Source organism: Artemia franciscana, chromosome 14 (assembly GCF_032884065.1).
Source record: "Artemia franciscana chromosome 14, ASM3288406v1, whole genome shotgun sequence".
NCBI classification, from domain to species: domain Eukaryota; kingdom Metazoa; phylum Arthropoda; class Branchiopoda; order Anostraca; family Artemiidae; genus Artemia; species Artemia franciscana.
The window spans coordinates 21,106,372-21,121,982 of record NC_088876.1 but is presented as its reverse complement, the minus strand read 5'-3'; the positions used below and the strand labels follow the sequence as shown (position 1 = coordinate 21,121,982).

The window sequence follows — 15,611 nt, the reverse complement described above, 5'->3', positions numbered from 1 at the left end:
TCATATGGCTGCTACACTTTACACAGGTGATCCAAGGATACTGTGCCTTGATCCTGCTGACAACGGAATCGTCAGAGCCAAAAATGATACTGCAGGTCTCCAAACAGTAGCCGATCCAGTTCTCGAGTGGTATCTTTCTATCTTTGATAGCTTTCTCGACAAGCTCAAAGACTGTTTCTGCTCTTGACTCAGGGCTTCCGACCATGTCCTGCAGGTCAACTTCTATTTCAAGTTCTGAGCTGCAAAATATGACGGCAACAGCAAGTTGTTTCACCACACTGACATCGGTTGTCTCATCGATAATGACCTTGAACTGAGTTGACTCGAGTTTTTCGCAAAGAATCTCATCAAAATAAGTCCGTAGCCCTTGACGAACAATGTGAGTTGCTTTCTGTTTTCCAAGAGCAATCTTTTCAGTTACAGACTTATTTGGCAGGCTTTTCACAAGTAGTACTAGCTGGTCAACCACCGTAACAATATATTCAGCCTTTATAGTTCAGGGTTCCTGGGTGGCAAAAGTATCAGCCGGTTAATACCGGCTAAAAGGTGATTTCTGCCGGTATGGTTAAAATCAAGTGGCATGGATAAATCAGGTATTAAAGAAACCGTGTAACCACGTGTAACATTCTGCCAGTAAAACAAGAAGGAAAAGCTACGAAATTACAAATTCCATTCTTGAAGTATTCTATTTACTAAGTGCGTATCGTATCAACGTATACAACAAAACGCCTCCTCAGTTTCCAATAGCTTCTTCGCTTTAATAAAACACAGTACTAACTCCCTGTATAAATAAATCGCAGGAATCAACTTGACCTGATGACTCACTGCATAGCTCACGGTTGCTTGAAGAGTACATACGACTTGATCGTGTTAACCCCAAACCGGTTTCTGGACTGGAGTAGGCGAGCTAATTAGTCCGGGAATCAACTATGGTTGAAAAATAGTCGGAACGGAAAACAACAAAGAAACAACAGTAAAGATTAATATTTAAAAAGATCAGTGTGATTTGAGAATAAAAACAACTAAGTTCAATTCTTGCGTGATATCTTAGAAAATCCGTCAAAAATCCGGAAATCCTACAGATCAAATTCTCATCCGTTGAAGACCCAAAAAATCCGTTTTTGACGGAAAAATCCGTCAAAGTGGAAACGCTGGTTTCAGATAAATTTAAATACAGCCTCATGTTACGCATGCTCTTTAACAGATTCATTTTTGTCAAGATATTTACTGTAAGAAATGTCCTTTCAATTTAAAATTATTATGAACTTGCTATAAATTTTAATAAAATCCGGTTCAAGCCAAGCCAATGGCCTTCAAAGGGTAATTAAACCCGATCAACTTACCTCTAAACATCTGTACAATCTTTCTTAGAACTATTGAAGTTAGCTTGGTTTGTTTGACAAATAAGGGGGGAGACATGTTTTATATAGAGACACAATGACAATGGAAGGCAGTAGGGTTTTTAACTTTGCTGAAGCTTGTTGCACGCTTATAGAGTGTAAGTCTAACATGTCCCTGGCTAATTCTTACTTTGTACCATGTTAAATTCTAGCAAAGGGGTGTATGCCCCAATTCTTTAATAAAATTATTAGAGCCGTTCAAGCAGGAACATGCTGGCCAAACGATATTCGTTAGACCGCTTGCTTTTTTTTAATAATAATGAAATTTCACTTCTAGCCAATACAAAAACAAGACTTGATCAACATTTCTAAAACCGCGAATAATAAATGTTGAATTTTCAATTATAATGAAGTGACTTAAAGTAATTAAAAAAAAATTATATTATTTTTTAATAAACTCATAGTTTTTCTATACCTGTGTTGTCTTGTTTATTTTATTACGATGCTAGGATTTATCAAGAATTTGCTATACATTATCTCTCACTTAGATTCATTTCCTTTATTCGATCCTTAATTAGAGGTAGTCGGGTCATTGTAAGACTTATAAAAAAAGAGGATTAACTTTTTAAGCGTATAGCTTATTGGTCTTTCTCACCATCTGTAGGTCTCATGAAAAGATGTGGCTCAGAAGCTATGGAGTCAATAGTAGATGCCACAAACGAGATACCTCTCTCTCTCTCTCCATCAACGTCTCCATGTTAAATTAAATTGTGATAGGCTCAATGTGTTGTATCCTTGCTGTATTAACAACCTTTTGTTATTTGTTTATTCGAGTTACTTTATGGTTAGTTGACCAACTGCTAAATTATCATGAACCCCCAAAACCGAAGGATATATCTGTTAATTCCATAATCCTACAGAATAACAAAACTAGAGTTTTGATGATTTTCACAGCAAAAAAGATTTCTGATGAGGAAAATCACGGTGTTTTTGTTAAGAGTATCATTTAATTTTGCTTTTACATATACTTATGTCGGATATTCTTTGGGTCAGAGGTTCTGAAGATTATTCCTCCCACTCAATACTTATCTTACCTACCTTAGGAATTAAATGTTTCACTGCAGAAATCCCTTTTTACTTATTGAAATTAAAATAAAATCTATGAGATCTACACTGCCTAGATGAAAAACATACCTTTCTCTGGTATGAACATAGTAAATGAGATTCTGTTAGGAAATATGGGGCAAAAGTACCGAAACATTGTGATACGTTCTAATTATAGATGACGCTCCCTCTCTCCAATGAAGAAAGTACAGCTTCCACAAATTGGCTCAGCTGATCAAGACGGGTAATAGGAAAACTCCTAGGATCATGAACTTAACGTTTTATTCTTCTACAATAGGACAGTATTCAACTCTCAGTACACTTTGAACAGCTAAACACTAGGTTTTAGTTCGTTCAACTTTTAGGTTATCCAATTTTATTCGACCCTCGTCTATCATTCCAGGTCATCGAATACCAGAAATCGCGCTCCGAGCGTTGGAAAACTGTGCGCTTTATAGGATGTTCCGAAATATACAGGAAGTGAAGGAAAGTGGACAGCCCCTTGTCTTCTGGCTGGCTCTGGCCTTCTGGCTTAGCAAGACAGACCCGCAAGCATTTTAAAGGTCGTTTCACTCGACTGTTTACCCACGTAGCCTAAAAGAAGCTTAAATAAAATCATTGAATTTACCTGTCTATATTCTGAAGTAAAATTTTCGTCACAAATACTCTTGAAGTGTTTCAAACGATTGTTCTTCACAAGGAATGCATGTGGAAACGGCTCTTCTGGCAAATAAACTCTTTTCTGTTTTGATGCACTCAACCTAAAAATAATACACCAAACTAAAAAATTACACCAACGAGACTAACAGCACAAAAAGAAAAAAACTGTCAAGACAGTTAAAAACTCAAGCTTTATACTCGCTTTATATTGTGTCATAATGTTCTATCTAAAGTTCAAATCAAGTGGAATTAATTCAGCGTAAAACAGAAGAAAAACAAAACAAGTGCAAACAAATCAGCCAGGAAATTACTAAATATACTAAACGAGAAGCAAAAAAGAATAGTGGAAACACCAGTCTAAGGCATCGATACTACATGATGTTTATCCCAATCAAGTGAATACCAGAACCTAGACGTGTTGATTTTGACAAAGCAGAATGTAGACTGAACTACTGAAATTAATATTGCCAACAAGGGTAGGATTTTCATTAATTTTTCCCCCATTTCCTTTAATGTTGAACTCCAAACTTACAAAGAACTCTCAGACGATTTGGCCCAACAAAGTGATATGGGTAAAGCCTATCATAAAAAAAAAGTAAAGGTTGCACTCATTTGCAACATTTGACGGTTTGACTGGTCAGCTGCCATTTAAGATGCTAATATTAACTCTTTATAGATCTTTTCTTTTCTTGATACGCTGATTGAAACCCAATTCCCAATTTTGATTTAACATTTCGTTAAGACGACGAAAAATCAAATTGAGAATAAACAAAGACAAAATAAACTCAGAAACAAGGAGCCATAATGTGACCATACGCCATCGACTTTGAGAACTTTACTATTTTTGAGAACTTTTGCCAAGCCTTTTTCTGTTTTTGCCACAACATCAGCAATCGAAGATCATGATAAAGAGAGAAAAAAAGAAGAAAAAAAGCCACATTTCATTTCTATAATCGATCTAAAATAGATCGAATATATAATGAGTCAGAGGCAAAATAAGTTTTCAAAACAGTCTAACGCTGCACAAACTGGATGATTTGTTGTGACATACAATCTATCTCCATAGATTATGAAGAAAACGATGAATCAATCAGTTCCTGGTTACTAACTGTATGGAGCAACTCAGGCCAATAGTATTAGAAACTTTAAAAAACTGAACTTTCCAATACACACATCAAAAGAAGTGGCTTTTTGTCCTGATTCCAAATACATAAAATTCATTACGTTTAACTTTACCCATCAAAATTTGCCGCGAATTTCAGAAAAGAGAGAAATATCAACAAAGAGTCAAGGGATTTTAATGGAAATCGCACCATCAGATTCAGCGTATCAGGGAACTCCACTTTACAGATTTCAAGCTCCCATGTGCAAAAATGAGGAATTTTGCATTTTTTTTTTGCCAGAAGAAAGATCACGGATTCGTGTTTATTTATTTTATTTTTATTTCAAAGGTTGAGAGTAACGAACTAATCGTCCTAAAAGATCCGAAGAGGGCTCAAAAGAAGGGGATCAAAAGTTTTAGCGTCCTTTTTAAGTAATAAAGAAAATGGGGGTAACTAGCCCCCCTTCCATTCCCTTTTTTCATCCAAGTTCATGCAATGAAAATTTTGAGACAAGCTATTTTGTCTAGCATAGCTTAAAGGTCCAATAACTATGCCTCTGGGGATGAAATGCCAAAAGAAAAACACATTTATGTGTTTTTAAATAAACATTAAAAACACATACGTTTTTGCTTTGCTTTTACGAGTAGGAAAAAATCTCGAGGGGTTCAAACTCCCTAACATCTTCACTGTATACGACCTTGGTATACATCCTCTATTTATGTCGTTGAGAGGTAAGGTAGCACCTGCGTACTGATTGGCTAAAATAGTTTCGACTAAATTTGATTCATTGGATGCTATCATTTTCAACTCGAAGATGGTGGAATAGAACAATTTTTGGCAGTAAGCTATAGTTATGACGTCATTCGTCATCTTGTATAATTTCGAATGACAACATAGATACAAAAATGTTTTTTGGATATGATCACCTCTGAAAAAAAGGAATTTTTCCCCAAGTCGTGACCCATCTAGATCGCTTTTACAGGCCAGAAAATATTAGTATGCCAGTTTTAAGATTTTTTTTTGAGCCGTTTCTGAGAAAATCTACACAGATACATTCATAATTATTGCTCCCTTATAGAGAGTAGAATATCCAAGCTAAAAAAAAAAAAACGAAAATGAAAAAAAGCCAATACCCATACACACAACTTTCCGTTTCATTTTCTGCGCATAACATTTCCCAGGAAAAAAAGAAATTAAGAGGGAAAAAAATATACATATACTTTTTTTCGCGTCTTATGCTTTAGTAATGAATAGACAGTGAATTTTCCAGTTAATTTAACTATTAAAACCTACCAAGTGCACTCAGATATCAGTTGGGGGCGGGGAGGTTAAAAAAATTGTATGTATTTTAAATACTGTATTAATTTACACTTCAAAGAGCGGAGTTTGAGGATGGAGGAATAGTTACTCCTGACACCTATTTTAGGGGGAGGCCTTGTTACTTACCATTCAGCAAAGATGTTTGAATATGCCAGGGATGACTCCGCAACGCCTGATATAAAGTACAACGGAATTTGAGATAAGCCTTGATTATCCAAATGGGTGGACATAAACTCAAAAAGATCGTAAACTAGTCCAGCAGAGTAAACAGGGAATAGAACATTTCCACCACTTTTCAAGGTGACCACTAGAAGAAATTTTAGAAAATTTTAATACACTAAAAGCGTTCAATAACCATAATGGGTTTGTACAAATTTTAAACTGACAGCTCAGACATGAGAGGCATAGTTAACGTAAATATAACACTTCGTATTTTTGCTTAGAAGTTTCAGGAATAGGGTACAATGTACGCTTATCCAACAATAAATTTACAAAAAAAACTACTCCATTATAGTCTCCCTTCTAAGGCTCCATGGCCAGGAAGAAACAGGGGAGGGCGGAGGAAAAAAAAAAAAAAAAAGAAAAACAAAATCCATTCTCCCACCTCAAAAATCACCATAATCATAACCTAGACAGAGGTGTAGCGAATGATTTCACACCAAACAATAAAGCTAAAGTAATTCTTGCTCAAACCTTCAAAGCCGAATCCAGAGACATCAACTCCAAGGAAAACTACAAAAAAAAACAACTAAAAACTCTTTTCGAAGATAACAAACAAGGGGCATCTTCCTGCACTCCGGGAGCATGTTCCAGACCATATCACAAGCTATTAGGGGGTTGATGTCAGATCGAAATACTGAAGCATGAGGAATCTATAAGCTGTTGAAATGTAGAGATGATAAGACGACTTATCAAAAATAAAAGATATATCATTGCACAGGCCAGGAGGATTGTATAAAAGCGAAAGAAGCACATGAATGAAAATAAAGAGATTTCAAATCAAGCCAGGGTTTAAATGAAGAACGGTTAGTATTCTGAATAATAGTCGTTGCTTTATCATAAGGTTCCAGAAGTGGCTTCAATGGGAAAGTTGCCATCCAGGTAACAGGACAATATGATACATAAGGTTGAATTAGGCTGCAGAAAAGGATTCTAAAACCGACCTTGGAAATGTGACTTATAGCTTTCTAAAGAATCTGGGATTCCTGGAGACTTTCTTCTTGATCAGGCCAATATGAAAGTTAAATGAAAGATTTTTATCTTTTAAATAAATTCTCAAAGAGAATTTACAAGAAACAGAAATTTCCGAAAATGATTTGTATGAAACGTAATATTTGCTTTAAAATCTTTTCACACATAGCAACAAATCTAAGATAATTATTTGTTCGTTTTTAATTACATTCCCATATCTTTTGAATGGATATATTAAACCGCAGATATACAATTTTATAAATGATGGCTGGCATCATTTAAAAGGACCGTAGCTCCTTTAGATGGAGTTTAAAGATGATATTTTGGGGGCTACATATTCTCGAAGATTGTTCCATACATAACCTAATCGCTTCAAAAAGCTATTTGGTGAATTATTTCCACCAAAGGATTACCAGGTGAAATTAATCAGCTTAAGCAGGGCTAAAATGAGTTACTCTCAATACCCCGAGTCTATCGTGGAGGTTCTTAGAAATTTCTTCAAAAGCAGGATACGGCCCTGACATGTTGGCTTTCTACAAACTCTATTTTGCAATGCACCTATTATAAAAATAATAGTAATAAAAGCGCTGATATGGCAGTATAAAGCAATAAAAACTAGAAAGGCATTTGGTTAAATAATAATCTTATCCTTCCCTTCTTTTTCGAGATTTTAAAATGTGCAATTTCTCATCAATTGACATTTGCTATTTTAAATATTGTGAGTTTTCACTTGGTTTATCAATTTAATTGAATGAGCACTGAGTTAGTGTCGAAATTTAAAATCAAAGAGCCGTTGGAATTAACTAAGATTAAAATAGATAACTTTTACTGCAAGCCTCAAACTATTCTCTCTGTGTCCTTAGGTCTATATGCAAAATATTCTCTCTGCGTCCTTAGGTCTATATCCAAAATATTCTCTCTGTGTCCTTAGGTCTATATCCAAAATATTCTCTCTGTGTCCTTAGGTCTATATCCAAAATATTCTCTCTGTGTCCTTAGGTCTATATCCAAAATATTCTCTCTGTGTCCTTAGGTCTATATCCAAAATATTATCTCTGTGTCCTTAGGTCTATATCCAAAATATTCTCTCTGTGTCCTTAGGTCTATATCCAAAATATTCTCTCTGTGTCCTTAGGTCTATATCCAAAATATTCTCTCTGTGTCCTTAGGTCTATATCCAAAATATTCTCTCTGTGTCCTTAGGTCTATATCCAAAATATTCTCTCTGTGTCCTTAGGTCTATATCCAAAATATTCTCTCTGTGTCCTTAGGTCTATATCCAAAATATTCTCTCTGTGTCCTTAGGTCTATATCCAAAATATTCTCTCTGTGTCCTTAGGTCTATATCCAAAATATTCTCTCTGTGTCCTTAGGTCAATATCCAAAATATTCTCTCTGTGTCCTTAGGTCTATATCCAAAATATTCTCTTTATCCTTATCCCTTTTTCCCATAATCAAAAAAATGTTAGAGATATTCATTATTTTTGTTTTTATTTGACGCACTTTATCCAGTTATGGTTAGGTTGTTGAAGTGTTTTAGCAATTTCGTTTATGTATTCTTTATATTCCTCGATTATAAGGGAAATAAATTAATAAAATGGCAATATAGACGATAAGAAACCCCTCAAGATTGGTTCAGACAAAGTCTGTCAAGTCAATATGTAGAAAAATATGTTCCAACCGAAAAGATTAGGTTAAAAGTTTATTTGTCTAAGGGAGCGAAATCATAAGACCTTTTAGGGGACACTTACCGCTTCAAGAGACATTGGAGCTTACATTGACAATTTAAATGAATACTTCTCTACAATATTTTACTTTGCAAAGATAAAAACAAAATTTGTTTGATAAGTTTAAAGCCAGAAAGAAAAGTACATACAGGCAGTGGTAAGGCACAGGGACGAATCGGCACTTGCTAAATTGATCGGCTCAGCAAAAGAAATAGCGAGAATAGTTAGAAAATAGATATAATGCTACTTTTTAAAATATTATATCTATCACTAAGCAGAAATTATGTTAGAATTATTTTTTTGTTCACAATAGTACTTAACTATCAGAATGTGTTTAAGTATTCTTGATTAAAAATTTAATATAATTGGCCTCTAAGAAAATTAATTACCATGAAACAACCTAAATGGGCCATTTGCCGGTACCGTTTTAGAGCACTGAACATTATTATTACGTGAGTTAGTCAAGTGTTTAAAACTTAAATAAAGAGATAAAAATAAAATTAGGCAGTTTGGCTTTTTAATAGCTTGGGTGTCATTTTATCCGTGCCTCTTTCCCTATAGCACTCATTTTGGCTGCGGGATGCGATAAAATGATCAGAAACCAGTTTTTCTTTTTTTTACTATTTGTACATTTGATTTAAAAAGTTATATACACATATTATTCTTACCTGCATTCATAAAAACTTCTCCCAGCATAATATTAGAATCCGGTATAGTAGTTGATGTTTGATTATTACCTCCCAGTATAAGACAGTCAGCATTTTTCAATGAGCTCTGGTCAATTGCTCTGCAAGAAATTTTTCTTTTAAATTTATGATAAGCGCATAATACTACTCCTAAAACTCACTGCAGCACCAAACCAACTGAGGCCAACACAGCTACGCACGCTCCTCCTCCATCCGAATCAACTCAAAGCCTTCCTCTTTACAGCCTCCCAAGAAGTTCCCATTTCCCTTTAATCTTTCCTTATAACGTCCTCCCGCCCCATTCGGGAACGACCCACTTTTCGTTTGGCCCTTGACGGTTGTCCTACGAAGAATGAAAATAACTGCTCATGCTATAAAGTCGTCACGAGACTAAACCAACTGATACCAAAACGCTGGCAAATAACTACTTCTACATTTAACACTGTTCGAAATTGCAGAATATTCAAAAGTTTCCCAGTTTCTTTGAAGTATCATCACTATTAAGGTACTAAATATCAACGGTTTCTCTGTCCTTTATGATCTTGTGCTACGACCCTATCCGAAACATAACGATGAACAATATTCGTTGCGTTATGTCTTATTGAATTTTTACACCCCCATCTGCTTCTATCTATGAATAGATTTTGAATTCAGTCGCTTGGATTCACATGCTGAATCGTCTTCCCCTTTCACAGCTGTGTGTGCGCTTAGGAAAAATGCTCCAAAACGTCCTAGATGGCCGAGAAATACTTAAATTCTTCAATTCCGTTGCTAATAGAAAAGACAAAGCAACTAAAAAGCTGCTAACGTCGCCAAATTAATTGATATGAAAAGCAGATGTTGCACTTCTCAGTCATTTGCCATCTTTTGTTTAGAAGAAGAAGAAGCAGTTTATTACTCAATAGAATACAATTCAAAAATAGAATTACAATACACTTATTCCCCCTCGAAAGACTCCATGGCCAGGGATACAAGAGGAATAATTTTTTTTGTTAATTTCACATGCGTCATAAATACTAAAAACGATCCAACCACCCCTGGGGGGAAATGATGTAACTTTTGCTTTTTGAATGTATATAAGTGTGATATAACTGACATAATATTTTCTGGCATGAATTACATTCCTCTTTACTGTTTACCCTTCGCAGACGCCAAAATAACTTCAGTCCCTTCCAGGGTGGTTTAAAATTCATACGTGAATTCTATATAAACCTTTAATGCACCCAGAGCATAACTTACAACCCTTGGCCTGAGGGCTGTGGGGGTGTGTGTGTGTTATATTCAAACAAATAATTTCCGGACCTTTCAACTAAGTTGAACAAAATGGCTATCTAAAAATTTTGATTGAAAGTGTTTGGGGAAACGATGGGCATAGGAGGGGGTTATTTGCCCTCCAATGGCATTCGACTATGAAAAAGACCACTAGCCATTTTCTAATTTCAATTTCCAATCGAATGAGCCCTTTTCAATGTTTCTACGACAAGTCCTTCGATACGAAGTGCCCTGGCCAAGGGCCAAAAAACCAAAAATATAAAAAACAAATAATACATTGTGCCCACATCGCTCTTTACTTAGGCAGTGCTGTTACGCTGCCAATGATTATATTGATGATATCAATTTTACGAAATATACGTGCGTACAGGATCCATTTATTGACGAAAAAGATGACAAATTTGGATTTGCAAGTAATGAGAAAGAAAATTTGATTGAATCAGCTTGTGACAATCATTTAAAGTAAACCTTTCAGAGAATATCTCCAATTCAGTTTTGGCTAGAATTTTAAGCGTGAACATTAATGTTTTATCAAAGCTTAAAAGGCATTGACTCCGTTCGCAAATTCTTATTTACACGAGACAGGATTTTGTGCATTAGCTGAAACGAAACCGAAATATCGTGTTCATTTGGTTGTAGAAAAGTAGTTTCAAGCAGTCATCTCATCACTGATACCAAGACTAGACAAACTTTGCACTAATTATTGGCAAACACAATAAACTCATTAAAAGACAATAATTCAAAATTGTTATTGGTTTCTTGTTTGTAAGAGTTTGCCTCAATAAACTTTGTAACACCAAAAATTTCGGGTCTATATTATTTTCTTAATTGGAAGGGAGGCACCATACGATCAAACATTTTTAAATGAGCCCTGTTAAAATAAAGTTTGGAAACCACTGAGTTGAGCCGATCCTATCATAATAGGACATTACCATATTAATAATATTATTTAAATACCTGGGATGTGTCGTAAGTGTCGAAGTAGTACTGACATACACCACTTTAGATGATTCGGTAGATACGATCCAATTGGCACTTCCAATGGCGTAACCTGATGATACTGGCGATATTCGGATTGATCCATAAATCTCCTACATAATTGAACTTGGTTATTCAAAACACATGTAGTATAGTTTCATCAGTATTTTCTTGGTCTAGCCAAGTCAACAGTTTGTTTACAATGCTTAACCGCAAAAGGCACCCCAACCTCCCAAATATTTTTCCGACTCGTAAAAACATAACAAAGATAAATATATAAAAATTAAATAAATTTGAAAAAATAAATTTAAAAAATATAAATAAATTTTTAATACGCTTTATATTATTTTTTGTATCCACCCCCCACTGTCGAAAAAATTTTTGGATACGTTCTTGCATGAATGATTTTTTTTTTCAGAGAAAAGGTAGCGTAAGCGTATCTTTGGTAAACTATTTTGAAGTTCTAGAACACAGGCACTCAACAAAGACAATTTGTTTTTTCTAGTCATTAAGGAGCATATTAAGTAAGTTAGTAAGTAGGTTCAAAATACTGTATTAAAAATATTCCAATATAGTTTGAAACTCCATTGATTGATTAGCATATTGTATTTTTTTTATACAAAAATACCCTAAAAAGACACGAAGAACATGCAAAACTAACAAGTTTTCCTTTTTTTATTTTTTAATAAAAAAAGAAATTCTAAGGAATATTATAATTTTGGCTCGGTGAATAGATAGATTCAGAACCAATTATATGTATAAATGTACCTTAGCCTTCCGGGGAAAGTTTCAGCTCTAGAATTGTCGTAAAATGTCATATTTCATAGGCAACATAAACCTCAAATCTTACTCGTATACACTACGGTAAACCCAGGGTTTCCGTGGCATTATATAGTTAAAGAGGAAACATGAAATGCTCAGTGATACCTATATGTTCATAATATGAGATCATATAAAAGGGAATGCATTTTAGATCATTAATGTCTCTTCAGGATTATACTCTTGATTTTATCTATACGTGTATAACACTGTCTAAAAAGTGTCTTAAGAGGCTAAAGGTGGCTTTAAACTAACTTTAAAACCAGATAATTCAGCCATAATATACAATGATCACTACAAGGCGATGGGAGATGCTCTTAAAGAGGTGTACCGAATTCTTACGGTGCAGTGTTGTTACGTGTTGCATTGAAAGAAGAAAAGTCCCCAAAAATAATTTGACGACTGTTTTTGCCAATTTTCCCATCTGCCCCAAGAAGCAAGCAGAAGACTGGAGGTTACTTGTTTCAAGTGCCATCGTACCAGCACGGAGTAGAGTCTCCCTTAAATTGGGGGGAGGAATAGGTAGAAAAAATATGCGCTTCCCTACTTATCGGTGCTCAGCGTGGCACAGACCTCTCTATATCTCAAACCAATCCTGAACTTTCTCCAATCAAACAGAAAGTTGGATTTAGCGTTGCTGTCGAAACTGACATGCGACTTCTTTGACTTACCAGCATTATGCGACGCTAAAGTCAAACTCCTTCAACTAGCAGTTCCTGAGAGAGTAGCTCAAGCCACAAGAAGGCGAACAAAAGACTCGGCAACATAAACAATATTAAATTTGCTAGCTGAATGTCGTAGGAATAATATCCCACTTCCAAATTTCGTTATCGCTCACCTATCTCAAGTTCCTCAGGTACCCGATACCAGCTCCCCTATCCTGCTGGGTGAAATTCGTGATCTGAAAAGCTCAGTGTCCGTGGTAAAGCAGTGTAAACGGGTGTTCAATTAACAACTTGCCCAGATGCTGGAGCCACAGCCCCAATGAACACTGTCCAACTTGTACTGTAATCACAGAAAACACTCCGTCGATGAATTCCCTGACTAAACTACAAACACAAACGACTAAACTAAACTACAAAACTACTAAACTCGATTTATAGTTCAGTGTGCCTACCACACTTAAATACCTCACCGTGCATCCCACATGCTGTCAGTGAGACACTGAAATTGTCAAAAAGTGCTACTATAAATATGCAAATTTTTTACTGTACCATACGCAATGGTTATAGGAATTCCAACCTTGAAAAATATGGTCTTAGAGCCATATCAACAATGGTCTAGCATTCAAAATAATACAGTGCTAAAGTTAAGTTAGATAGACGGCGTTTCACACCTGCATTTATTTGAGTGTCGTGTATTTATCTTTTTGGAAGCTGGTCTCTTTTTCTTTTTTTAGTGCTTCACCATCAATCTATTTTTGTAGATGGTGGGTGATTAAATGTTAGTATTATCATTGTTACCCTTGGTTAATGGAGCTAAATGTAGAAATAATTATCCATAGGATTTCTAGAAAATATTCAGGGTTTTGCTGAGATGAAATTTTATGTTTCACTTCCATGCTGAATATATTTGATCAAAGGTGGCAAAAAAAATAGTGATCTTAAAAAATTTAAGCATTTTCTTTCCGCTGTAGGTCTTAAGACCATCATATTTCTTGTTGGTCGACCCTTACTTACTAAGGCTATAATGTCGAAGGACTGCAAGAAAACTCTATAGCTAGGCGTCAGCTCATGTTTCTTTTTCTTTTCTTTCAGAATAAGAGCAATCGAACTGTAAAATTCTGAAGATTATTGAGTTTGGACTTTATCTAATCAATTTCTAGCATTACGGTGATCTGCAAATTTAAAAAACACAACTGGATGTCTGACATATTGGTTTTGTGGATTGGGTTGCGTAATAGAGTGGGTATTTTTTGAAGTGCAGACGGCATCCCTCTCTGATGACATTCAGAACGACCTCGTTGTCTATTGTTTCTTCTAGTTCCCTAAAAGTTAGGACAGACACTTTCATACGAGACGCGAATCTTTTTTTCATGAGTATCAAATTTGACTGGCATCTACTAATTGATTTCAAGAGCTTTATCAGTTTTGAACTTTATCAGGAGAGACGTTTTCATCCTTTAAATTTTTTTTCTGACAAAATGACCTTTTTGTAGATATTAGATGTCTATCATTGAAATGTCAAGCTGGTAACAACGCCCTAAAATCTGGGGGTTTATTGACACCCAAGGAGCCAAAATTCGTCATGGTATTTACAGGCTTTCGGTTGACCAAGGATGCCAAGAAAGTCAAAGAACTTACATCCTTGTACTCTGCTGTAGACAGTAATTCCTCCAAGCATTGTTTGGCTAAACTTTTCAGGATCTATGAGATGGATAATGTTAAAAGCTGCTATCTCAAATGACTGAATTGTTGAAATTAGATCCGCAGCAGAAAAGGGCTGGTGAACAAGCACAATAGCCGCAGTTGGGATTTTGTGACACACTACCTCATATACAAGATTAATCTACAACATATACAAGTGACTCTGCCAGAGAGGTCTTGTCACGGTGATGTAAAGCATTGCTCGCTTTTTGTTTACCTTTAAACAGAACCCGACGCAAAACTAGAATAGTTTACATCTTGCAATAACAGTCTTTACACCCTAGACCCTATAATCAGGGAAATCCAAGATCGAGACCAGAGTCTGGTTATAACTACAAGAATGGTTTACTTTTCGTCAAGAAAGGTATGTGCACCACAGAGTTTAAAGTTTAGACATTTAATCTTACGTTTTTAGCAGTGAGGGTCTGCAAGCTCAGAATGTTATGTTCTTTTGTCCTTAGCAACAAAGTTTTAAGTAAACTGGGCGTTACAATCAAGACGAATTCAAAGGCTGGTGTAAGTTCGAGCTATGATCCTCAGAACAGCTTCATTTGGCAAAAGAGGCCTGTACAACCTACACGGGGTATGCAAGGGCGTATGCCCTGGGCGTTATGAACTACGTATAAGTATTTATGACCTACCGAAACCTCTGGTTCTGCACCTTGCAAATAAGCTGAAAAAGGACTATTTCTTTTTACCTTTCAATCAATAAAACATAAATAACATTCAGGCATACAATTACCAGGCAAAGAATTAAAGAATAAACTAATTTTGTTGCACAGAAGTAAAATCTGCCTTAGATAGTGTTTATTCGTCCTCACTCCGTTGTCACGAAAAAAAATGATATTAAAAAAAAAAATGAAAAAAAAGAAATATTATCAAGAAAAAATAAAAAAATGATGTTTTCACCCAGGCATGTTGTCAATAAATTCGAGAAACTTTGGTTAATGGATATATCTAACATATGAGGTACGGCGACATCAGACCTACATAAATCCTTACTCAATGCAAAAAACAATCTAGCCTTGATTCGTGGTAAAACTGA

At 35.4% G+C, this 15,611-nt stretch overlaps 1 protein-coding gene across 2 annotated transcripts in view; it reads right to left on the bottom strand.

The window, feature by feature from the left end:
* The window catches only part of LOC136035443 (integrator complex subunit 9-like), a 58,301-nt gene that overhangs the window by 25,764 nt on the left and 16,926 nt on the right, over positions 1 to 15,611 (bottom strand). For both annotated transcript variants that reach the window (XM_065717252.1, XM_065717251.1), the window contains exons 5-8: positions 11,361 to 11,494; positions 9,114 to 9,232; positions 5,654 to 5,834; positions 3,073 to 3,205 (exon numbers count right to left, since the gene is read on the bottom strand). In XM_065717252.1, coding sequence (XP_065573324.1) covers positions 3,073 to 3,205; positions 5,654 to 5,834; positions 9,114 to 9,232; positions 11,361 to 11,494 — 567 coding nt within the window. The remainder of the gene's footprint in view (positions 1 to 3,072; positions 3,206 to 5,653; positions 5,835 to 9,113; positions 9,233 to 11,360; positions 11,495 to 15,611) is intronic.